The sequence below is a fragment of the Hemiscyllium ocellatum genome, chromosome 33 (assembly GCF_020745735.1).
Source record: "Hemiscyllium ocellatum isolate sHemOce1 chromosome 33, sHemOce1.pat.X.cur, whole genome shotgun sequence".
Taxonomy (NCBI): Eukaryota; Metazoa; Chordata; class Chondrichthyes; order Orectolobiformes; family Hemiscylliidae; genus Hemiscyllium; species Hemiscyllium ocellatum.
This window is the reverse complement of record NC_083433.1, coordinates 7,145,768-7,171,846: the sequence shown is the minus strand read 5'-3', so window position 1 is coordinate 7,171,846 and position 26,079 is coordinate 7,145,768. Positions and strand designations below refer to the sequence as shown.

Genomic DNA, 26,079 nt, shown 5'->3' with positions numbered 1-26,079 from the left:
GAGAAAGCGGAAGTGTCCCCGCCCCCAACAGTGGGCGTGGCGGCAGCGTCGTCGGCTGAGGTCACGTGCCCCTCCATGGTCAGGTGATACCGGCTCCAAGATGGCGGCGCTGGCTGAGTCTCTGTCGCTGGAGAGAGGTGAGCGGAATAGCGGCGGCAGTAGCTGCTAACCACCCCCAACCCTGCCGTTGCACCTCTCTCTTTCCGGCGGCCATGCAGAGCCCGCGAAGGACCGGAATTTCCCTCCGACATTTCATTCTTGATCCGGTTAAAGTCATGAATGAACGGGACCGTTATCCGCATAGCCAATGAGAGGCTGCATTTCGTGATTGACAATGGAATGGACCAATGACGAAGAGGACAGTATTAATATGCATGAGGAAATCGGCCACTAGGGGAAGAGGGTGGGGCTTATTCGGGATATTGTCCACAATTACTGAGAGGGTTGTTCCCCGACTTATGGCTGATATGTTTCAGTAATGTACCTTCATAGTAAAATATGTATCAGTATATATTTAGCAATATCTCATTTTTAAAAATCTTCAGTCATATGTCCTGTACCTCTCAGATAAATGTCTGGATCAATTTTGCGCATTTCAGGTATATATGTCAATGTTTATTTCAGTAATACTGAAATATATCCCTGAAATATATAACTGAATTCTATACTGACATATATCAAAAATATACTTCTGTATACATTGTGTTTACCTCTAAAAGAATGTCTGAAATACATGCTGAAATATACAAAATGTAGGAAATTATGTTTTTCAGATATATTTGAATTTTTCAGTTATATCTATCAGTATATATTTCAGCAATATGTCTATATATTCCAGTATTATATAATATGTATTTCACATATGTATCAGTAACTTGTGTTACTGAATTAATTAAAATAAAATCAGTATCAATTTTATAGAATCCCCATAGCATGGAAACAGGCCATTTGGCCCAACAAGTCCACACCAATCTTCTGAAGAGCATCCCACCCAGACCCATCCCCTTACTCTATCCCTGTAACCCTGCATTTCCCATGGCAAATTCACCTAACTTGCACATCTTTGGACTGTGGGAGAAAACTGAAGAATTTGGAAATAAAAACCATGTACATACAGGGAGAGCGTGCAAACTCCACACAGACTGTCACCAAGGCTGGAATCAAACCCAGGTCCCTGGCATTGTGAGGCAGCAGTGCTGCCCATAGTTCTTACACCATTGTGCTGCCTTGTCATAAATGCTATAATACAATCTTGAAGTTTCTCACATCAAATGCCCCAAATATGCAGCAGACAACAAAATCTTTAAGACAGTTCATAGGGTGTTTAACAAGCTCAATTATTCGTCATTCCAGGATTACTGATGATTTTGTATGGTCCACCCAATATCATCACGCTCGATTTTACATGTGCACAGGTAGGATAAAGTTTAAAAATCGCACAACACCAGGTTATAATCTGACATGCTCATTTGAAAGCACAAGCCTTTGGAGCACTCCTCCTTCATTAGGTACATAGTAGCTGTCTGATGAAGGGGCAGTGCTCCGAAAGCTTGTACTTTCAAATAAACGTGTTGGGCTATAACCTGATGTATGATTTTTAACTTTGTCCACCCCAGCCCAACGCACAGGTAGGATGGGCAAGAGCTGCTCAAGTTATGGCTGTAAAATTGAGCTGTAGAATGAGGAAATCGGCCACAAGAGGACGATGGTGCTGTTAATTGAAGAATATACATTGGCCGGAACTGTAGAGAGAACCTCTCAATCTTCTTCAAGCAATAGCATGAGATCTTTTACATTCCACCTGAGAAGGCAGACTGGGGCAAGTTAATGATTGCGCATGGCTGTCAGTGAGGCACATGTCTTAAAAATGTGTTGCTGGAAAAGTGCAGGAGACCAGGCAGCATCAAAGGAACTGGAGAATCGATGTTTCGGGCACACGTCCCCAGATTGATTTCAGAAGCTGTTGCTGCATGCCAATAAACAAGTTAGAGGCAGCATTTGAGGATACCTCGCAAAAGGGATGGGGCAGAAAGATCAGGCTAGAGCACCGCCTGCAAAGCCAAGTGTTTAATTCCTGCTTTCTGTGTGTTCCAGATGTTGCCCGAGCAATCGAGCTGCTGGAGAAGTTACAGCGAAGCGGCAACGTTCCCCCACAGAAACTGCAGACGCTGCAGCGGGTTCTTCAGAGCAAATTCTGCTCTGCCATCCGTGAGGTCAGTGCCCAGTTGGTGATTGCAACTTTGCACCCTGACTACATGTGCTCATTAAACTCAGTAAATGTGCTTGCATTTCATTGCTCTTTCTGCATGCCTCAGCCTTCGAAAGAAAGAAGCTTATTTGGATGTTTTATTGTGGTTCTATTCGCCAAGCTGGGAATTTGTGTTGCAAACATTTCGTCCCCTGTCTAGTTGACAACCTCAGTGCTTGGGAGCCTCCTGTGAAGCGCTTCTGTGATCTTTCCTCCGGCATTTGTAGTGGTTTGAATCTGTCGCTTCCGGTTGTCAGTTCCAGCTGTACGCTGCAGTGGTTGGTATATTGGGTCCAGATCGATGTGCTTATTGATTGAATAATTGATTGGATGTTTTATAATTGCACCTGATTAAAAGTGAATTTTACTCTTTCTGACATGCGAGGTTTTAACAAGAACAGAGTGAAAACTTAAAACTTGTAGTTGAGGTGAACAGCATTGATATATTTTAGGTGAAGCTGATGAACACATAGAAAGGAAGGAATAGAAGGTGATCTTGTTAGGGTGGGTAGGGAAGACCTTTGTGGTATGTAACATTGGTTTAGACCTGTTAATCTGAATTGGCCTGTTTCTGTGTTGTGAATTTTATATAGCTTAGCAGTCCATATCAAGAAGTATGTTTCAAAACACTGCTGCCTCACAGCGCCTGTAGACCCGGGTTCAGTTCCCGACTCAGGCGACTGACTGTGTGGAGTTTGCACGTTCTCCCCGTGTCTGCGTGGGTTTCCTCCGGGTGCTCCGGTTTCCTCCCACAGTCACAAAGATGTGCGGGTCAGGTGAATTGGCCAAGCTAAATTGCCCGTAGTGTTAGGTAAGGGGTAAATGTAGGGGTATGGGTGGGTTTCGCTTCGGCGGGTCGGTGTGGACTTGTTGGGCCGAAGGGCCTGTTTCCACACTGTAAGTCTAATCTAATCTAAAAAACATCTCCTGTCAATTCTAATGTTCGAATCCCTAAGAATTTGTCAACACACTCATAAGTAATATTTGTTTTGCCCAAGGCTTGTGTCTTCTGGCACCTTTGCCTGTACTATAGAGAATATCCCTCCCAAATTTAACCTGAAGAATATACTTGGACTTAATGTCCATTTCCATCAGTGAAGATCAGCCATTGATACCTTGCACTTGCTTACTGCTTGTCCACAGAAAATTTCTGTCTGTTCTCATATTTAAGTCATGCACTTACATTAACACTTTGTGTTATAATTCCTGCACCCACATTTGAAATGGAAATTGCATATGTAAACATCACACTGTAATTACACCCACTGGCCACTGGAAATGCTGCAGGACCACTTTAGGCAGGTGCTATGTTGGATCTGTTTGTTTGCCTACGAACTATGGTTTTCAAGTGCGTATGTAGAAATGTGTAAAGAGCAAAGTTGACATATTGAGTGAGGTTAAGGGCAGATCATAAAGTGTCTGCCTGCTTTGTTCCAATTATCCTTCACCTCACCTAAAACCCATACTGAGTCTTTCCTGTCTGAGTGAGAGTCCATGGCAGAACAGCTCACTGTCATTGTAAAAGTCTAGCATGTATGTGTGATGCCAAGTTTCCTTAATGTGTTTCCCGCCACACTTGATTAACAGTTTTGTTGGTATAATTATACCGTGAAAATGCCACAAGAGATCTGACGGCATTAGATTATAATCCACGAGTGACTGTCTTTTGTACTGGGGCTGATTATAGTTATTAGTCTATTCTATTAATTTTTTAGAGTACTGTGCTGCTCCATAATGACACAGGGTGCTGTGGGAGAACTTCAGTGCAGAGGCTGCACAATTGGCTAATGCGGTGGGAGCCACAGACTTGCCGAAACTGCATTGAATTCCTGGCAGGTGGCAAACAAAAGTGGTTGCTCCAGTGCAGATTAACTTAAGCAGTTGACTTTGTCAAACACAGGATTAGCATCAAAAGGTGTGTTTTTGAAATCTTATGAAATTTTTTTTTGTTTTTTTTTCTCCTGTAAACTTGTCTCTCAACAGGCTTTGTCATTTATTTGAGTGCAGGTGGTGTAAGGAGGGTTGAAAATGTGTTGCTGGAAAAGCGCAGCAGGTCAGGCAGCATCCAAGGAACAGGAGATTCAACGTTTCAGGCATAAGCCCTTCTTATGCCTGAAACGTCAAATCTCCTGTTCGTTGGATGCTGCCTGACCTGCTGCGCTTTTCCAGCAACTCATTTTCAGCTCTGATCTCCAGCATCTGCAGTCCTCACTTTCTCCTCGGTGTATGGAGAGTGGCAGGAGAATGTAATGGATGGATTCCTGGGATGGCAAATTTGTCCAGAGGAGAGATTGAGTCAAATGGGTGTGTGTTCAGTCAAGTTTAAAAGAATGAGAGGGGATCTTATCATAATATATACAATTCTGTTAGGCCTGGACAGACAAGATGCAGGGATGGTGATGTTTCCCCTGGCCAGGGGGTCTAGATAAAAGGTCATGTTCTTAGATACACAGTAGACCATTTCAGAATGAGATGAAGGCAAATTTTTTTCATGCAGAGAATGCTGAATCTATGGAATTCTCTACCACTGTAGAGGAATAGAAAGAAATAGATTTTTAGAAGCTCATGGTGTCAAAGAGTTTGGGGAGAGAGCAGGGGTATTGTGTTAAGGTAGAGGATCAGCTATAATCATAGAGAATGGCAGGGCAGGCTCAATGGGCAATATAGTCTAACCCCTGCTTCTGTTTTTGATGTTCCCATGCCTTTTTTCTCATTCCAGGTGTATGAACAGCTTTACGAGACTCTTGACATCAGCGGCAGCCCCGAGATCCGAGCTCACGCAACAGCCAAGGTACCCACGGCCTGATGAATGCAGGTCCCTCACATGAAGCCTCACTGAGCATCAGTAACAAGGTATTCGCGAACCTTGGAGAAGGCCATCAGCCACTTGCACCATCCAGTCAGGTCCTGGCTGATCTGAACGCTAACCCAATATACCTGCCTGAGAGCAATCTCACTAAACATCCTCGCCTGACAAAAATCTATCAATCTCAAGTTTGAAAGTATCCACTGACCCTTAACCACAATAGATTTCTGGTGGAGAGAGTCAGATTTCCAGTCACCTTTATGTTACGAAGTACTTCCTGAGGTTACCCCTGAATAGCCTGACTCAAATTTTAAGATAATGCTTTGTTGCCCTGGACTGTCCCACCAAATGAAACAACCTCCAATCAATTTTTTAAAATTAATTATTCATTCTCAGATTATGCACCTTATTGTTCCCTTTCAGTAGTTAGAGTTATACAGCATGGAAACAAACCCTTCGGTCCAACCAGTCCATGCCAACCATAATTCTCAACTAAACTAGTCTCACCTACTTGCACTTGGCCCATATCCCTCCAAACATTTCTTAATCTTTACTCATTCAAATGTCTTTTAAATATTGAAACTATACTTGTATCAACCACTTCCTCTGGAAGTTCATTCCACACACAAACCACAAAAGGTTGTCCCTCATGTCTTTTTTTAAATCCTTCTCTTTCTCCTCTCACCTTAAAAAATATGCCCCCAGTCTTGAAATCCTCAACCCGAAGGGAAAAGACATCTGCCATTCACCTTATCTATACCTGTCATGATTTTATAAACCGCTATAAGGTTACACCTGAACCTCTTCAGAAAATGACACTAGCTTATAGTTCAACAGGTTTATTTGAAATCACAAACTTTCAGAATACTGATCCTTCCTCAGATTCACCTGACAAAGGAGTAGTGCTCCGAAAGGTTGTGATTTCAACTTAACCTGTTGGACTATAACCTGGTGTCGTGTGACTTCTGACTTGCGTCCACCCCAGTCCAACACCAGCACCTGCACATCATTGAGAAGATGGTGATGAGCTGCATTCCTAAACTATTCCAGTCCATTCAGAGTAGGCACACTCCCAATGCTTTTAGGAAGAAAGGTCTAAGATTTTGATCCAGCAATAGTGAAGGCACAGTGTGTCAGTTCCAAATCAGAATAGCAAGTGACTTGGTGCAGATCCTGCAGATGCTGGCGTTCCCATGCATCTGCTGTCCTTGTCATTCAAGGTAGTAGGGCTGATGGGTTTGGAAGGTGCTGTGGAAGGAGATTTGTCGAGTTGCAGCAGTTTAACTTGGAGATGGCGCAAACACTGCAGCCACTGTCCACTGGTGATTGATGTGTTTCTATCAAGCACATCTGAAGTGAAATCGGAGCTGCACCCATAAAGCAAAATGGAAAGTATTCCATTACACTCCTCCTTGTATCTTATAGATGGTGGACAGGCTGTGGGGAGTCAGGAGGAAAGTTACTCACTGCAGCATTGCCAGCCCCGATCTACGATTGTAGGCATAATATTCACATGACCGGTTTAGAGTCATAGAGATGTCCAACTTGTCCATGCTGACCAGATATCCTAACCTAATTTAGTCCCACCTGCCAGCACCCGGCCCATATCCCTTTAAACTCTTCCTATTCATATATCCATCCAGATGTCTCTTAAATGTTGTAATTTTACTAGCTTCCACCACTTCCTCTGGCAGCTCATTCCATACTCGTACCACCCTCTGTGTGAAAAAGTTGCCCCGTTGGTCTCTTTTATATCTTTCACCTCTCATCCTAAACCTATGCCCTCTAGTTCTGGACTCGCCGACCCCAGGGAAAAGACTTTGCCTATTTACCTTATCCATGCCCCTCATAATTTTGTAAATCTCTATAAGGTCACCCCTCAGCCTCCAATGCTCCAAGGAAAACAGCCCCAGCCTATTCAGGCTCTCCCTATAGCTCAAATCCTCCAATCCAGGCAACATCCTTGTAAATCTTTTCTGAACTCTTTCAAGTTTCACAACATCTTTCCGATAGGAAAGAGACCAGAATTGCACGCAATATTCCAACAGGGGCCTAACCAATGTCCTGTACAGCCGCAACATGACCTCCCAACTCCTGCACTTAGTGCTGTGTCCAATAAAAGAAAGCATACCAAACTCCTATTTTACTATCCTATCTACCTGCAACTCCACTTTCAAGAAACTATGAATCTGCACTCCAAGGTCTCTTTGTTCAGCAGCACTCCCCAAGATCTTACCATGAAATGTATAAATCATGTCCTGATTTTCCTTTCCAAAATACGGCACCTCACATTTATCTAAATTAAACTCCATTTGCCACTCCTCAGCCCATTTGTCCATCTGATCAAGATCCCTTTGTATTCTGAGGTAACCTTCTCCGCTGTCCACTACACCTCCAATTTTAATGTCATCTGCAAACTTACTAACAATATCTCCTATATTTAGTCAGTGGTCATCCCACAGGATGTTGACAGTTTGGGGATGTTGTTAAATGTCAACGGGAGGGGATTATTATCGACTTTGTTTGGCTGTTCTTCACAATATCAGCTGACAAGTGGACAAGAAGAAATAGAACACCCCTATATATTTATTCCACCTTGCCCCCAAAGGGGTTGCAGACAGACTGGGAGCACTTAAGCAATGGGACCAACTTCTCTGCGTAATTAATGATCAGGGTTTACATTTTATTTAAGGTATTTGTATCTCCTACTGTTTGCACACACGCTACACTTATGTGAGGAAGAAGAGAATGGTCAGAGGTGAAGATAGGGTCAATCAGGGATCGCGAAGGGAACTTGTACCTGGAATTGGACGAGGTAGGGGAGGTCCTTAATGAATACTTTGCTTCAGTATTCACTAAAAGGGACCTTGTCGTTTGTAAGTACAGCATGAAACAGACTGATATGCTTGAAAAAGTTGATGTTAAGGAGGAGGATGTGCTGGAAATTTTGGAAAACATGAGGATAGATAAGTCCCCGGGGCAGACTGGATGTACCCAAAATTGCTACAGGAAGTGAGGGAAAAGATTGCTGCGTCTTTGGTGATGATCTTTGCATCCTCACTGTCCCCTGGAGTAGTACCAGAGGGTGGTAAATGTTATTCCTTTGTTCAAGAAGGGGAACAGGGATAAACCCAGAATTGCAGGCCAGTCAGTCTTACATCTGTGAATTATTGAAGAGGATTCTGAGAGACAGAATTTATGATTATTTGGAAAAGCATAGTTTGGTTAGACATAGTCAGCATGGCTTTGTGAGGGGCAGGTCATGCCTTGCAAGACTTATTGAATGCTCTGAAGATGTAACAAAATACATTGATGAAGGGAGACCAATGGCTGTGGTGTATATGGATTTTAGCAAGGTGTTTGATCAGGTTTCCTGTGGTATGCTGATTCAGACAGTAAGAATGCATGGGATACAGAATTGGCTGGCCCACAGAAGACAAAGGGTGGTAGTAGATGGAAAGTATTCAGCCTGGACCTCGGTGACCAGTGGTGTTCTGCAGGGGTCGGTTCTGGGACCTTTGGTCTTTGTGATTTTTATAAATGACTTGGATGAGGAAGTGGAAGGATGGTTAACAGGTTTACCGATAACACAAAGGTTGGTGGAGTTGTGGATACTGTGGAGGGCTGTTGTAGGTTGCAATGGGACATTGACATGACAGAGAGGTAGGCTGAGAAGTGGCAGATGGAATTCGAATTTGAGTACAGAATACATGGTTAAAGGCAGGATTCTTGGCAGTGGAGAGGAACAGAGAGATCTTGGGATCCACATCCTTCAAAGTTGCCACCCAAGTTTAGGGTTGTGAAAAAGGAATATGGTGTGATGGCTTTCATTAATAGCAGGATTGAGTTTAAGAGCCACGAGGTTATGCTACAGCTCTATAAAGCCCTGGTTAGACCACACTTGGAATATTGTGTTCAGTTCTGGTTGCCTCATTATAGAAATGATGTGGAAGCTTTAGACAGGGTGCAGAGGAAATTTACCAGGATGCTGGAGGACTGAACATGAAGAAAATTTGAGGGGGCTAAGGCTTTTCTCATTGGAACAAAGAAAGATGATAGAGGTATACAAGATGATGAGAGGCACAGATAGAGTGGATAGCCAAAGACTTTTTTCCAAGGCAGAAATGGCCATCATGAGGGGACATAATTATAAGATGATTGGAGAAAGGTTTGAGGATGGTATTAGAGTAGGTTCTTTACACAGAGAGTGGTGGGTGCATGGAATGCTCTGCCAGCGATGGTAGAAGAGTCAGAGGCATTAGGGACATTTAAGCATCTCTTGAATAGTTATTACAGTGAAGGGTATGTAGGTTAGTCTGATCTTAGAGAAGGATAAAAAGTCGACACAACATCGAGGGCCAAAAGGCCTTTACTGTGCTGTGCTGTTTTATGTTCTAAATGGGTCAATGGGCAGAAAAATGGCAAAATGGAGTTCAATTCGGATAACCTCGAAATATTGAATTTTAGTCAAACAAACAAGGGTAGGACTTATACAATTAATGGGAGGGGTGGTGTTGTAGAACAGAAGGAACTGGAGAACAAAATGCTTTGAAGTTTGCATCACATACAGGGTCGTTAAAAAAGCATTTAGCACGCTTGCCTTCATAACTCAGTTCTTTGAATTGTAAAGATAGGCTGGAAAGGTTGGGACCTTTTTCACTGGAGCATAGGATGTTGAGGGGTGGCCTCATAGAGGTCTGTAAAGTCATGAGGGGTATGGATAAGGTCAATCGTAGGCATTTTTTTCCCTAGGGAGGGGTAGGACTAGGAGGCACTTTTTTTTAAGTGAGAGGAGAGATTTACACAGAGGATGATATGCATCTGGGATGAACTTCCAGACGAATTGGTTGATGCGGGCAGAGTTACAATGTTTAAAAAACATTGCTGAATAGGAAATGTTTAGAGTGATATCGGCCAGCAGCAGTCAGTGGGACTGGTTTAGTTTGGGATTATGTTGAGCATGGACTGGTTGGACCGAAGTGTCTGTTTCCATGCTGAGTGATTCTATAAGTGACATGGAGTTGTCCCCTGTGAACTTGCCAACGTTTTTCCCTCAAATGACTTTTAAGAGAAAGACTATCTTGTCATTTCCCTTGATGTTTATGAGGTGTTGCTGGATGTGCATTGGTTGCCATGTTTCTTGGAGTATAACAGAACTCAATTTCAAAAAGATCGAGACAGGTTGCAAAGCCCTTTGGTATCTCTCTGAAAAGCTCTATGTCTATGCAAGTTATTCTTTCCAACAGAGAAAATACTCTCAACTGTGTGTCAGTTAATCTGTTTTCCTCTCTTTCTTTCCGTATCCCAGGCAACAGTTGCAGCCTTTGCAGCCAGTGAGGGACACGCACATCCCCGAGTTGTGGAACTTCCTAAAACAGAGGAAGGTCTTGGCTTCAACATAATGGGCGGGAAGGAACAGAACTCCCCAATCTATATATCCCGAATTATACCTGGAGGGGTCGCAGACAGACATGGAGGTCTTAAACGGGGGGACCAGTTACTCTCAGTAAACGGTGTGGTGAGTGTTGAGGTTTACTTGTTTTACTTATTTCTGATGAATGTGACTGGTCGCAGAAAATGGGTGAAGCTGGCTCAAGGCCAAATAGGTTTATAATGTCTCCGGTTTTCCTTTGTTGACCAGAAATGTTACCTCCCACTATTCCCACGACTTCACAGGACACAAGATAAATTTACTAGCTTTAGAAAAATAAAAATTGTCAGCCAGTTTTTTTGTTTAAGACAATCAGCAAAATTATTAATTTGTCATAAAACAAAACTTAATTCAGCAAATATCTAAATCTGATGAACATGCAGTTGGAAATAGGAAAATATAAATATGCATCCTTCCAAATAACCCCAACACACACACACACACACACAGACGCGTGCGCACAAACACACACACACAAATTAAAAGAAAACATAAGACCATAAGAAATAGGAACAAGAGTAGGCCATTCAGCCCCTCCAGTAGGATCATGGCAGATACGACATTCCTCACGTCCACTTTTCTGTCCTTTTCTTGTAACCCTGGCTTCTCCAACTGATCATGAATCTATCCAGTGCAGCCTTAAATATACACAAGGACTCTGCCCTTGCACCTGTCCATGGCATGGAGCCCCAAAGGCTCCCCACTGTCTGAAAGAAGAAATTCCTCCTTATCTTAATCTAAAATTGAGACCCCTTTATTCTGAGACTGTACTTTCTGGCCCTAGAGTCTCCCATGCGAGGAAACATTCTAATAACATTGAGCCTGTTAAACCCCTTAAGAATCCTGTATGTGTCAATGAGAGCACTTCTCGTTCTTCTAAACTCTGGTGAGTAGAGCTGAAAATGTGTTGCTGGAAAAGCGCAGCAGGTCAGGCAGAATCCAAGGAGCAGGAGAATCGCCGTTTCGGGCATAAGTCCTTCTTCAGGAATCGTCGGGCTTATGCCTGAAACGTTGAATCTCCTGTTTCTTGGATGCTGCCTGACCTGCTGCGCTTTTCCAGCAACACATTTTCAGTTCTGATCTCCAGCATCTGCAGACCTCACTTTCTCCTCTGGTGAGTAGAGTCAACTTGTTTCACCTTTGCTCATAAGAGAATCCCTCCATGCAAGGGATCATCCGAATGAACCTGCTTTGAACTGCATCCAATGGAATGACATGTTTCCTTCTGTAACAGGACCTGACCTGCTTATAGCTCTCCAGATATGGTCTCACCAACACCTTGTACGTTTGCAGTAAGACTTTCCAATTCTTATACTACAGTCTGTTTGAAATAAGGACCAACATTCCATTAGCTTAAAAAAAACTGTGAATGCTAGAAATCAAAACAAAAACAGATATTGCTGGAAAAATGTGGAGGTCTGGGAGAGAAATCAGAGTTACTGTTTCAGATCCAGTGACCCTTCTTCAGTCCATAGCGATTGGTTCACTTTATGAAGTCTCTGATTTATTGGTTAAGAACCACGGTTTACAGCAACTGATGATGGGAAATAAACTGGATTTTTTTCAGGCTTGAGGTTTTTATTCTGCAGAGAGAAAGACAGCTCCTTCCTTTCCAGAGATTTGGTGGCTTCTTCTCCTAATCTGTTCAGCTACCTCATAGAGTCATGGAGATGTACAGACTCTTTGGTCCAACTTGTCCATCCTAGTCTAATCTATTCCCATTTCCCAGCATTTGGCCCATATCCCTCTAAACTCTTCATATTTATATACCCGTCCAGATGCCTTTTAACTGCTGTAATTTTAGCAGCTTCCACCACTTTCTCTAGCAGCTCATTCCAAACACATACCACCCTAAGCTTGAAAAACTTGCCCCTTAGGTCTCTTTGATATCTTTTCCCTCTCACCCTATATCTACATCCTGTAGTTTCGAAGCCTCTGAGCCAATCACACAGATGTTGGTCCACAAAAGACCTTTGTTGTTGACAACTAAGCACCATTTCACACACTGATCCGCTACTTGTTGCTAGTCAAATCTCCTGATGAAGGGCTTATGCCTGAAATGTTGATTCTCCTGCACCTTGGATGCTGCCTGACCTGCTGTGCTTTTCCAGCACCATACTCTTCAACGCCAGTCGAATCTGCCCTCATACACACCCCAAGGCTTCAGCTGCTCTGGAAGTGCACTCCCCCCGCCACTGCTTGAACAAACAGCACTGTAAATAGCACATACGCTGAATGATAGCTAACTAGCTTTTAAAAAGTGCAGCAATCTTCCAAGAAGTGTGACTTCCAAGAAGTATCTTTAAAACCTAATGTCTTTTTAATGAAACCTTTAAAAGAACTTATTAACGGACTTAATATTGAGTTCAACATCTTCAGATTGTGAACCCATTCCCATACCTTCCCTTTCTTTAGCTTTACTTGTTGCATTCAATGTCACCATGTCCTCTTTCCCCTCCCCCCCACTCCAATGGGACTCTCTTCTTTCCAGTCTGGCCATTGTCATACTCCGATCACTTAACCTGCACTATCAGTGTCCTTTCTTTCTTCTTCTCTCTGTTTCTGTCTTTCCCTCACTCCACCCCCCCCCCAACTATTGCATAAATGTTTCCCCCTCTCCACATCATCTCAGTTCTGATGAAGAGTCACCTAGACTCAAAACATTAGCTTGCTCTCTCTCCATGGATGCTGCCTGACCCTGAGAATTTCCATTCTCAGTCTTCAAATGAACCACTTAAAAACAAAATGAGGCATCTTCATAATTGACTATTATAGGAACAGGAGGAAGCCAGGCAACCCCCTTGGGCCCATTCCATCATTCAGTTAGATCATGACTGATCTGTGTCTTGACTGCATTTACCCACCTTGTACTGTAACCCTTAATATCCTAATTCAACAAAAATATATCAATGAAAACAAAAAACAGCTGATTGTGGAAATCTGATCCAGAGAACAGAAGTACTGGATATATGAAGCAACTCTGGTAGCCTGTGTGGCAAGAGAAACTGTGTTAACTTTTGAATCAAATATGAATGTTCTTCAGAACTGAAAGAAGGTAGAAATTTTACACTGGAGAATGTGGAGAGAAGGAAGATCAATATGAAGGGAAGGTCTCACACAGGTGAGAGGGCGAGAGAAATTCAAAGGTTTTGTGGAAAAATTGGCAGAGGAAGTGGTACTGGCCATAAGCAAAAGCTACAGTGGACAAAAAGCAAAAGGCATGTCTAAAAATATTCATCTTAAGAGCGGTTATGGATGAGCAACAAATGCATCCAAGTGACTCCCACGTCCTATTACTGAATTAGTTTTTAAAAAGTCTTAGGCTTGACCATTTGGTTGAGCCCTGCAGCTACAGCTTCTTTGGAGGAAAGAAACCCACATTTTCACAAAGTAGTCTTTGTGCTTCCTGACATCAGCCTTGAATGACCCAGCTCCAGTGTTAGGAGTCTTCCCCTCCACTTTTCTGGATTCCCCAACCACAGTAAATATTTCCCTCTATAAAACCTATCAAATCCTAAGACCTTAATTTGATCACCTCTTGAATTTCAAGACTTGAAGAAATACAAGCCCCCAGTCTTTTTCTTTTTGGATGTGTTATGACACACTGCTGTGGTTATCACATCCTGAGGTCGGACTTGAATTCGGACTTTGTGGCCCAGAGATAGGGCTATCGCTGTGCTGCGAGATCCTCCCCAAGCCTGGTCTATGCTAACCTCATATCTTGATCCTTTTAGCTCAGGTATCATTCTGGTGAACCTACACTGCACCCTCTCCAATGTGAATATACCCTTCCTGAGGTGAGGTGAGGTGCCTAAAACTGAACATGGTTATTCTGTGTAGAATCTAACCAGAACTTTATACCACAGTTTAAAGACTAGTAAGACAAGATCTATCTTGGGTTTGATTAATCTTTTCTGGATGCCATTGGCATTGTTTAACTGGCTCAGTTATTGCCTTGGTGTTTTTCCAAATTGTATTTTAAGCTAGGCTCTATTTCTACAACGAGCCCTGTAAATCCCACTTCTTTCCTTGTGTTTCCTTTCCTCTGAAGAATTGTCAAGGTCAAGTGGTATCTTCTGGCTGGCGGGAACCCCTGGGTGAAATGGATTGGCAGCTTTTAAAGCACCTTGTGCAATGCTGGATTTTTTCATTTTTTTGACTCTCATATACATTTAGGCACTTTGTGGATATGTCAATGTTGGTAAATTATCTGCACAACTATAGGAGCCCATTCGAGTACTGTGCTTTGCTGGCTATGCAGTCAAGTCATGATTCTTATAATTCTTGCATGGAATGTGGGTGTCACTGGCAAGACCATCTCTGGTTAAACATCCCTAGTTGCCCTTGAACCCATAGGTCAATTCAGAGACTGGTTAAAGGTCAACCACTTTAATATGAGTCTGGAATCACATGTAGGATAACAAGCTTATGATGATGAGTCATAGATGAGCTTAACTCCCTTCTATTTCTAACAGGGCAGTTTATCTGGCTGTAGAACATTCTGACTGCATCCCTGATCCCTCCTTTGGCTTTGGCGTGTGTACACATACACAACTGAATTGTCAGTATGTGTATTCGAATTCAAGGCACCAAGTGAGGGATTGAGGGTGGCAGAATAGTGTTAAATTTTCCTTTCTTTTTATCTTGCTGCCTCTTTGTATTCAGAGCGTGGAGGGAGAGCAGCATGAGAAGGCCGTGGAGTTGTTGAAAGCTGCGCAAGGCACGGTGAAGTTGGTGGTGAGATACACACCTAAAGTCCTAGAAGAGATGGAGGCACGCTTTGAGAAAATGAGGACAGCTCGCCGCAGGCAGCAACACAACAGCTACTCGTAGGTCTCAAGATGGCAGCAGGAATCGGTTAAACCGTTTTCATATTGTACTGACTTCGTAACTTGTGAGACAAATTTACAAATGCGCTGAATCAAATTGACAAGCTGGTTGTCAAGCCTGACTTCCTCCTCCCACCCTTCACCTTAAACCACAGCAGCCAATTCATCTCCTGGGAGTGTTAATTTGATTCTAAACCAGCTGGTGAAGTATGAAACTAGACTCTTAATATTTTTCTTGCTAATAGATTTATTTACAGAATGCAGCATTACAAATGTCCGATTCCTCACAGCCACTCCACTGTGGCAACAGTCTCTCATTGTGCTCTTTTCAAAACGATTGAACAAAATGAACCAAATTAAGACAAAGTAAAAGAGGGACTGTAAAAAAAAAATCAAATGATCAAATGAAACTTACAAACTTTAAAATGCTGCTCAGGGCAGAGTTAATGCTGTCCAGGCCCTGCACTGTCCACTGGCTGGGGAAAGGCCTTTTAGTGTGCGGGTGAACCCTGCTTTGACTAATTAAAAAGGGGCTATAATATAACACCCCATGTACATGTGGAACACTGACTACTCAAGACTGCAAAAAATAATACAAATGTGTTCTATCTCCGTGCTCTTTTAATAAGTCAGTTAAAGCAATGAAACTAATTGAGTGAAATTAAGCAGGGGCAGCTTCTCTTTATAAACGCTATACAGTAAACTACTAGATACTAAACAATGCTGTTCATCTGGTATCTTAACAATATAGTTATTGTCCCATGAATAGAGAGGAGCAAAAAGTAAACAGAAAACCTTAGAATTAATATAGATGAAGAATTCTCTTGGAAAATTGCCCTCCAATAATCAGAAGTGACTGAAAACAGACCAGAAGGCCACATGGACCATGTGTTACAGAAGCTACTGTCTGTCAATTAAATAATGGAAATATTGACACCATTATCTTCAGTCCTGACTCCTTTGTCACCAACTCCATCACTCCTCCTCTGTCTGAGGCTGAACCAAACTGGTCGGTGTTATATTTGACACTGAGATAAGCTTCAAACATAATTTAACTGAGTTGAGAGAAACTAATAAGCTCAGAAATTCTCCTATCTCTCATCCTGTCAGTCTCTCTCTAAAACACTTTCCTTGAAGGCTTCCTGTTTTGCAAGACCTTTGGTCATCTGCGCTAATATTGCTTTAATTAGCTTGTGAGTTAGCTGTGTCTCAGTAATAGCAGGTCTCACCTCTCAGTCACTGAGTTGTTAGTTATAGCTCCACTCTAGGTCTTGAGCACAAGTGTTAAAGCTGACACTGCAGTACTGAGGGGTTGCTGCTTTGTCAAACGTGCCCTCTTTCTGATGAAACTTTAAATCAGACTGTTATCTGGGACAGCAGGATCATGTTCTGTGAGGAGGAATTGAGGAGACTGGGTCTTTGTTCTCTTGAGTTTAGTGAGAAGTCACATGACACCAGGTTGTAGTCCAACTGATAAAGAAGCAGCACTCCAAAAGCTTGTGACTTCAAATAAATCTTTTGGACTATAACCTGGTGTCGTGTGACTTGTGACTTTGTCCACCCCAATCTAATGTGGTTACATCCACATCACTCTAGAGTTTAAAAGAGAGAGCTGATCTCATGAAAACATGCAAAATTCTTCCAGGACTTGACAAGGTAGGTGCAGCAAGGAAGTTTCCCTTGGCTGGTGGGGATTGTAGAACAGGGCACAGTCTCAGAATAAGAAGTAGGTCTTTTAAGAATGAGAGAGAATTTCTTGGCCCAGAGGATGGTAAATCTGTAAAATTCTTTACCCCAGAGCGATGTGGAAGCTCAATAACTTGTATATTCCAGATATTGATTAATAGACTTCTAATGCTTAAAGGTATGAAGTGATATAAGATTTGTCATGATTTAGTTGAATGGTGGAATGGGCTCTAAGGATCAAATGGTGTACTCCTGCTGTTATACACTGGAAGATAAACCATATTTAAGTAGAGATGAAGTCCACACATCCAGTGAGATCTTTATTTCAGTTAACCACAATCCATAATGGGCAGCATAGTAGCTTAGTGTTAGCACTGCTGCCTCACAGCACCAGAGATCTGGGTTCAATTCCACCCTCACGCGACTGTCTGTATGGAGTTTGTACATTCTCCCCCGTGTCTGTGTGAGATTCCTCCAAGTGCTCCAATTTCCTCCCTTGGGCTAAAGATGTGCAGGTTGGGTGGATTGGCCATACTAAATTACCCCATAGTGTCTAGGGATGTTCAGGCTAGATGGATTAGCCATAGGAATTGCAAGGTTACAGGGATGTGATGGGTCTGGGTGGGATGCTGCTTGGAGGGTCAGTGTTGACTTGATGGGCCGTATCGCCTGCTTCATACTGTAAGAATTCTATGATGATATAGATCTCATACCTCAACGATTACCAGCTGCTCATATTTATACAACTAGTTCAAACACAGTTTTTCTAATTAACCTGTTTAGAGATGTTACTTCACACCTCTGAAGCAGATGGCACTTGAACCTGAGCCTTCTGGTACAGGGGTAGGTACACTACCACTGTGCCACAAGAGGGCCCCTTCACAAACCTAATTTTCTTTCTACCCAGAAGTGTTATCCCACCACCAAAATGCTTTTGGTGCTTTTGCTTTTTTTTTAAACTAGTAACCACCACCAGTAAAAGCACCTCGGTATCCAGTAAAAGCCGTCGGTATCCAGTTGAGTGTTGACAAGCAAAGCCTATTATGAGCAATGCAAACCATATGAGGTGGGGGTGGGGGGTGATGACGGTGGTGTAGTGATGTTGGGGTGTCGTAGGGAGAGCAGGAAGGGACTAAAATCAAAGTGCAGCTCATCGGGGAAATGAAGCACAATATCCCCCGCAATGCCTACCGCTGTATAGGCATCAAGAGCATTGATGTCATTAAACCCAATTAACCCTTAATGAATATATCAATCACCTGTTCATCCCTTCATGTTTTATTGGAAAACAACCTCTAACTCCTGATCCTGAACCAAGGCCTTGCCAACTCTCTTAGGTGGCTATAAAAAGTACCCATGACTTTATTTCTGGTAGGGAATGTGACTTATCCTCAATGCTCTGGGTCAATATGTATCAGTCAGTTTAGGTACAAAACCAGAATATCTGGCAAGTATCACATGTTTATGACAGCCTGCTGCAGGCAGTTTGTTTTCCTGTATATCATTAGCAGTGAAGCAGTTTGATGATCTGCAAGGCACTATAGAAATGAAAGATATTTTTGGCGTCATAAAGCACATGGAACATTTATTATGTTCAAGGCACCATACAGATGTGAGTCGTTGTTATGTGCAAAACCACAACGGTTCTATCTAATCCAATCTCTGACCTACTAGAGACTGGTTTGACTCCCTTTGGAGAGTGACACAGAAAAAAAGAGCAGCCATCTCATCAGCTGGCACATCCAGAGGCTTGCCTCTTTCATGGGAAAATACAAGCCATCCAACATAGAGACAGTTTGTACTCTTTGGAGAGGACATGAGTTTGAATTCTGTATGTCAAATTGGACTACTGTGATACTGAAGCTATCCAGCCCTTGAATTATTTTATAAACCTCTCTCAGGTTTCCCCTGAGTCCACATTGCTCTGGACGGGTCCTGAAGTGAATCTGAGTAGTGTACATGTTTTAACTTCACTCTTGGTCTGGCATTTTAAAATAACTTTCTATAAACTGCCAGTTTTGCTTCCTGATCTTTGCAGATCTCTGGGGAGTCAGGGGCTTGGGTTTGTAGAATTGCCCTCAATGTTTGTGGATCAGGAGATCAAGTTATGAGTAAAATTGTGTATTATGGTGTGAGAAAAACATTTTCACTCAGTGAGTAGTTGGCATATGGAATGTATTGCCTTGAATTCTGGTGGAGGCAGGTTCATTGGAGGCATTCAAAGAGCATTGGACAATTATTGGATGGAAATGATGTACAGAGGTATAGCAAGAAAGCAGGGGATTAGCACATTTTAAAGAGCCAGTGCTGGCATGATGGGCTAAATGGCCACCTATACTGTAAGACTTATGTGATTCTGAATCTTTAGTTCTGATACTGTCCAGCAATTTCTAGCTCAGTGGTGTAATGTTCTCCCTTCAAGTCAACACTTGCCATCTTCAGCTCACCTAATTTGGGTGACAACTTTTCCCAAAGTACTAGACAGGCATCTGAATCATCAACTGGCAAAATGTGCAGCCTTCAGAAAAATGAAAGCTGAGGAGAGTTGGTGGAGGAGGGGGACTGAACAAAAAATGGTCAAATTTTTACTAAGAACATCACTTTTGTGTTTTATAAGCATCGTCTTGGAGCACGAAGATTTAAATTGACTTTTATGCCACATCAGAGTAACTCACAGCTAATGACTACTTCTCATTTTTAATCCAACATTTGTTGCCAAACCCTAACTGCCCTTGAGGTGTCTTGAATGCAACTGAGTGGCTTGCCAGCTTGTTTCAGGGGGCAGCTAAGAGTCAAACGCTCCATTTGTGTCACTCCAGACTGGGTAGGGCAGTAGGTTTCCCTAACAGACATCTGTGAATCAGATAGCTTTCTGTGGTAATCAGACAGTTTGTCACTATCACTCAAGCCAGCATTTTTATTACAAATTTATTTAATTAAATGTAAACTCTCCAGTGGAATTTAAACTTATCTCTCTGGATTATTAGTCCAAGTTTTAGGATTACTCGTCCAGTAACATAACCATTATTTGAAGTGTAATCACTGTTGTAATGTCATTGCACTGAGATTTACTCTGATCAGTACAGAGTTGGTCACTAACGTAGAATGGTATCCAATTACCATCATAATTCATGAAGGTATTCAAAATCCTGAGGTGCCTGGACAGAGTAGAAAGGAAGGAACTGTTCCCATTGCTGGTAGGATTGAGAAATTTGCAAAATTTACAGAATTGATGGTAGCAGCAATGCAGAACAAGTGAAGAGAAAAAGAAACATTTTAATGCAGAAAGTGGTTGGGGTCTGGAATGTGCTGCCTGAGAGTGTGGTGGAGATGGAATCAGTCGAGGCATTCAGGAGAGAATGGGATTGTTATCTGAAAAGGAAGAATCTGCAGATTTACATGGAGCAGGCAGGAAGTGGCTCCAAGTGCATTGCTCATTTGGAGAGCCGGCACAGGCATTAGGGACCAAATGGCCTCCTCCTGTGTTGTAACCATTCTCTGAAATCATTGAACTTATATAAATGTTTTGACTTGCTTGGGCTCAGTGTATAATTCATAAAATCATATGAAATAGAAGCATGAGGGGCATTCAGCCTTTCAAGTTTAATCTACTATTTGATAAGATCGTGGTTGATCTAATGTGCGTTTTATTTGACTTTCTTGTCTCTACCCAAAACTCCTGAAGAAGGGCTTATGCCCAAAACGTCGATTCTCCTGTTCCTTTGATGCTGCCTGACCTGCTGCGCTTTTCCAGCAACACATTTTTAAGCTCTACCCAAAACCCTTGACATCCTTATTGGATCAGACTTCCTTATTTTAGAGATCCTTATACAGACAAGGAAGTGTTTAATCTGCAGATGTTATGTTTGGATCATTATTATCAGATGCGCACTGTGCAGCTCTTTTATCTTTTTTCCCTGGCAGGTCACTGGAATCCCGAGGATAGCCGGTTTGATCTCCTGTTTCCAGAGGTGGTCCTGGTACCAAGCATGTGATGCAGCTGTTGTGCGTGTAGCCAAGTGACCCCCTCCACACTGTAGGTCTGACCATGACAATTGCTGCGAGCTTAGTTCATGTGAAACAGGGCATCACCTTTTCACAGATAAATGTTCAGTGCATGTTAGGGAGTTGGGCGAGGCGAAAATTCCAGAATATGTATGTTGGCAACGTTTTGGTGTTAATGTCCTCACACACCAAAGTATAATGCTGCAGATGCTGGAAATCTAAAGCAGAAACAGGAAATACTCAGCCGTTCAGGCCGCATCTGTGGAGAGAAGCAGAGTTTATATTTTAGCTCAATGGCTTATTTATTGTTTCTGATGAAAGATCATCGACCCAGAACATCAACTGGTTTTCTCTCTGCACACATACTGCCAGAACTGCTGAGTGTTTCCAGCATTTCTCTTTTTTTATAGATCAATACATCATGGGTTTGGAAGCAACAGAAGCTTTTCAGTGAAGTTAATACCTCTCTAAATGTTAAGGACTAAAAGTAGCAAAAGTCCATAATTGTGGTAAGTCACTTATTTAAAAGTTAAATGTGAATAGATACTGCTAAATGACTGACAAAAGTAGAAATTGTTCGAAAAGATCAGCAAGTCTGGCAGCATCTGAGGAAGGGTCACTCAACCCGAAACATTAACTCTGATTTCCCCCCCCAATGGTGCTGGACCTGCTGATCTTTTCCAGCAATTTCTATTTTTGTCACTGTTAAATAACTGGTTTATTCTCAGTTATATTTCCCTGCACTGAATGGGTCTTTCACGTTGAGGTCGAAAGCACTAAGCACTGTTTTAGTTCTCTGTGTTTGAATTATCTATTTGGCATTCAGAACTCCGCAAGTCAAGCCTTTAGGTGGAGTAAATTATGCATTTCGGATCAGGATTGAAAGTTCACCTTTGCCATCATCTATTTTTAAAATTTGCAATTTTAAGACATGAGCAAGAGATTGTCTGTGTTAGTTTCATTTAAAATTTCATCTTCAGCTACACTGGACTGGAGAGGGAAGGTTCACCAGCCAGGGTCAGGCTGACAGGGGCCAGCGTAACGTGATTGGGACCTGGTTACCTGAAATTTGTTAACTTTCAATGAATTGGCAGTGAGAATATTCGAATAATCTGAATTCTGAAGGGAATTGCAGCAATACACAACATAACTTTTAAATATTAACTGAAAACTAAGAATTATTTGTGATCATGGAATGTGCCAGGCATTATTGTGAAACATTTCAACTTCACTCCACCAGGCAATAGCATTGTTGCAGCATAACTTTGATTTGTGCCTGATTGTGTACACGATATTGATCCAGTTTATTTGAAATATGATTGACCTGCTCTTAACTTCACTTATTTTAGGAACTCATAAACAGGAGTGTTTTGTAACTTAGCTCAGATCTTTTGGACTTTAACCTAGATCCAAAACTGCTCTCCACTTAAAACAGATGTATATAGTAGCCTTGATTTAGGTCAACCTTGTTGTCTGACATTCCCTTGCTAAGCAGTGATGGTACTGGGAATTGTCACTCCATGCATTCTCCATTTAACAGACTGTAACAGGGCAGTGTGGCTGAGCAATCTAAGGTGCTGAACTTGAGCTCCAACTTTTATCAAATTGTGGTTTTGAATTCCATTGCTGCAACATTTGTATCCCTGCGCCTGTGCCAAAGGGCCTGGGTTCTAGACCCATCTGCTCCCGAGGTGTGTCATATGTCTGAATAGGTTGATGAAAAAAAAATCTACTGTTAGCCATGCTGGCCAAGGGATAAAGTATTTATGTTTCTCTTGTGGTTTAGTGGTTAAGATTCAGCACTTTCGCCACCGTAGGCAGGTTTCAATTCCCAGTCAAGGAATGAGGGTTTTTGCACCGTACTAATTTATACTGCTGTTATTGTGTCTTGGTAGCGTCCCTGCCTCTGAGCTGGAAGGCATAGGTTCAAGTCCTACCTGTTCCAGAAGTGTGTCTGAAAGGGTTGATTGAAAAATATTCAGAAATGCGGGATTTTAATTGTCACCTGTTACCCATCCTTATTAGGAGCCTGGTGGCCATTCTGCCCATTGGACTGTTACTAGTTCCAATGCCTAGTGGTACTTCCTTGCTGACTGGTTACCATCGTGACCAGCCTGTCCTAATCTCTGGTGGTGATTAAATTGACTAGTGAACCCACTTTACTGAATAAGTGGCTGTCTGATTAAAAATGCGATAAGCAGCATTTTAGAGGGAGGTACAACAGAAAGAAAGTGGCACACCCTCTCTACCACAGTTGTAGAACGTATTGGGGTCAACATTTTCTTTTCAAGAAAGTAATATCACAGCCTAAACCTAGGAGGAATTATAAAGGGAATTTGGAAGTTCCTTTGGTGTTACATTGCATTGATCTGCATTCTGAAGTCTGTTTGAGTGTAATAGCCTCAAGGCTGCTACTGTTCATTTTATTTTAAAACTGGAGTGTTCAAAGTGTCCAACTCCTGACAGAATATGAACAGACAAACTCTTAACATACAGTGAATGGCAAAACTGAACACCTCAATCTATATATAGATTACACAGCCCAGAAACAGGTCTTTCAAGCACTCCCAGGGCTGGGCTGATCTTTATGCTTCAGAGGAGCCTCCATTGTCATCTCACTCTGTCAGGACATCCTCCTACTCCTTTCTCTCTCATGTATTTATCCAGATTCCCCAGCTCCTGAACCACTCTTTCTAGCAATGGGTTTTATATTCCCACCACTTCCTGATTAGAGAGGCTTCTTCTGAGTTCCCAATTGGATTAATTAGTGACTATCTTATGTCAATGGTTCAGTTCTAACACATGTAGAAATACCTCTATGTCTAACCTATCAATTCCCTGCATAATCTTAGGCTTCTCCTCAGCTTTATTTTTTCGAGAGAAATGAGCCCACTGTATGTCTGAAGGTCTTGACCTGTTGAGTTTTCACATATTGATTCCCAACCCTCCAAATTTATAGAGTCATAGAGATGTACAGCATGGGAACGGGCCCTTCATCCAACCGGTCCATGCCGACCAGATATCCCAACCCAATCTAGTCCCACCTACCAGCACCTGGCCCATATCCCTCCAAACCCTTCCTATTCATATATGCATCCAAATGCCTCTTAAATGTTGCAATTGTACCAGCCTTCACCACTTCCTCTGGCAGCTCATTCCATAGACGTACCACCCTCTGCATGAAAAAGTTGCCCCTTAGGTCTCTTTTATATCTTTGCCCTCTCACCCTAAACCTATGCCCTTTAGTTCTGGACTCCCCGATCCCAGGGAAAAGACTTTGTCTATTTATTCTATCCATGCCCCTCATAATTTTGTAAACCTCTATAAGGTCACTCCTCAGCCTCCGAAGCTCCAGGGAAAACAGCCCCAGCCTGTTCAGCCTCTCCCCATAGCTCAAATCCTCCAACCCTGGCAACATCTTGGTTACACACAGATTTTGCCTTGCCTGAATGAGTTGGTTGTTGGAGGGGGCACTTTAGTTCAGTTGTACCGTGCCCCCTGGGGACTGGTGCTCTGAGTGCTGCAGGAATCTAGAACGTAACTAGGCAAGTCTCTGAAAACCTCCGTTCCCAAATTATAGTACTTTGTGGATCTTAAGCCTGCTGAAGCTTTCAGGGAGTGATCTGGCTCTCTGGGGCGACCTGGATATATTGCCATGCTAAAGTAAGCTTTAAAGTAAGTTTACTGGAACAAAGCTGATCAGATGTTGGAAATACATACAACAGTATTTTGACTTGAAATGAAAAGAATTCAAATGCTGTCTTCCCTTTGTCTTGTTGGCCATTTGTCCCTACGTTGTCCTTGGCCTTTTTAAAATATTAACAGTTAATTAATTAACTTGACTATTCCTTTTTATTTAAACTAAATTTACGATATTTAACTTTTATTCCTCTACCACTTTGCTCCCTTCTGTTTTTTGGAGATGGGATCAACTGGTGATGAAAGGAGGAGCTTTAATCCAGGTTTGTCAGATTGACCTGTCACTGGCCACTCTTTGACAATGCAAGTTGTGTCTGAATGAGCAGCACAGCTACAGATAGACAAGCCCATGAGAGACTGCCCCACAGCCCAATGGCAGCATGTGAGGGGATTCAACAAAGCTATAGTAGCCTTCCAGATGTCATGTTTACAGAGAAACATACCTCATTTTTTTGTGCAACTTTCTTATTTTTGAAGCATGAAAATTTAGTTAAGGATGAACAGACGTTCCCACGTTGTCTCCCAAGTCCATGTCATGATGATCTGCCCACCACCTCACCATCCTGTGCTTTTCTGTTCAGTTGCTCATTGGAGCCTCCAATGTCCAACTCCAGTGAGCAATATGACTCATTAAAAGAATACATACTGTGGTTTCTCCTTATCTTCTTCATGTGGACTTAAAGGAAGCTAAAGTTCTCTGCCCGAAGGATCCTCACCATTGTCCCCCAAGGTTCTAGCAGTTCGGTCATGGCCACCAAAACCTCATCAGTTCCTCCATTGGCCGTGGCTTGTGACCCTGAGATGGCTTCTTTGCCTGGGACAATACGCAGACGCAAAAGAATGTTCAAAACCATTTTCTTCTGTTTTATCGTTCAATCCATTCTGCTACCTGACCCCCTTCCCCTCAACTCAAATATCCTAATCTTTGAAATGAGTACTCATTGCACAGACTTACATCAACACCTCTCCTTCAAAATGCTCATTTCCTGCCTCCCCCCTCCTCCAACCATTTTACACTTGCCCTGCCACCGAAAGTGGTCCAATGCAATCCCACTTGTACCTAATATTCTTCCCGAGTACATTTTTGCCATGTATGTGGCCTTTAGACGGTAAGTATTTGCTCTTCATCCAAAGTGTCATGACCCAACATCATCTGTATCCTCACCTTCAATCCCACCATGCATCCTGCAGATATGACTGGATACCAGTCAGTTTTCTCCCTCTTCCTCTCTCTTTTCTGTCAGCACCTCCACCTGAGCCCAGGGATATGGTCATTTGCAGTAACACCCCTGCCGTTGTGGTCAGCTCACTCAGCACCAGACCTGAAGGAAAACTGTTTCATTGTCATACTGAGTTAGGCCTTTGTCTGGTGGGC

The 26,079-nt window shown here is 42.5% G+C and overlaps 1 protein-coding gene across 2 annotated transcripts; it reads left to right on the top strand.

Annotated features, from left to right (window-relative positions):
- Nucleotides 1–100: 100 nt before the first annotated feature.
- On the top strand, nucleotides 101–21,128 carry LOC132831353 (protein lin-7 homolog B). 2 transcript variants are annotated; one of them, XM_060849445.1, is made up of 6 exons: nucleotides 101–137; nucleotides 2,095–2,213; nucleotides 4,968–5,039; nucleotides 10,363–10,572; nucleotides 15,151–15,314; nucleotides 20,925–21,128. In XM_060849445.1, the coding sequence occupies exons 1-6, from the start codon at nucleotides 101–103 to the stop codon at nucleotides 20,944–20,946; spliced, it is 624 nt and encodes a 207-aa protein (XP_060705428.1). In that variant the 3' UTR covers nucleotides 20,947–21,128. The 2 variants fall into 2 exon arrangements, with proteins under 2 accessions (XP_060705428.1, XP_060705429.1); XM_060849446.1 differs by lacking the exon at nucleotides 10,363–10,572.
- Nucleotides 21,129–26,079: the final 4,951 nt, after the last annotated feature.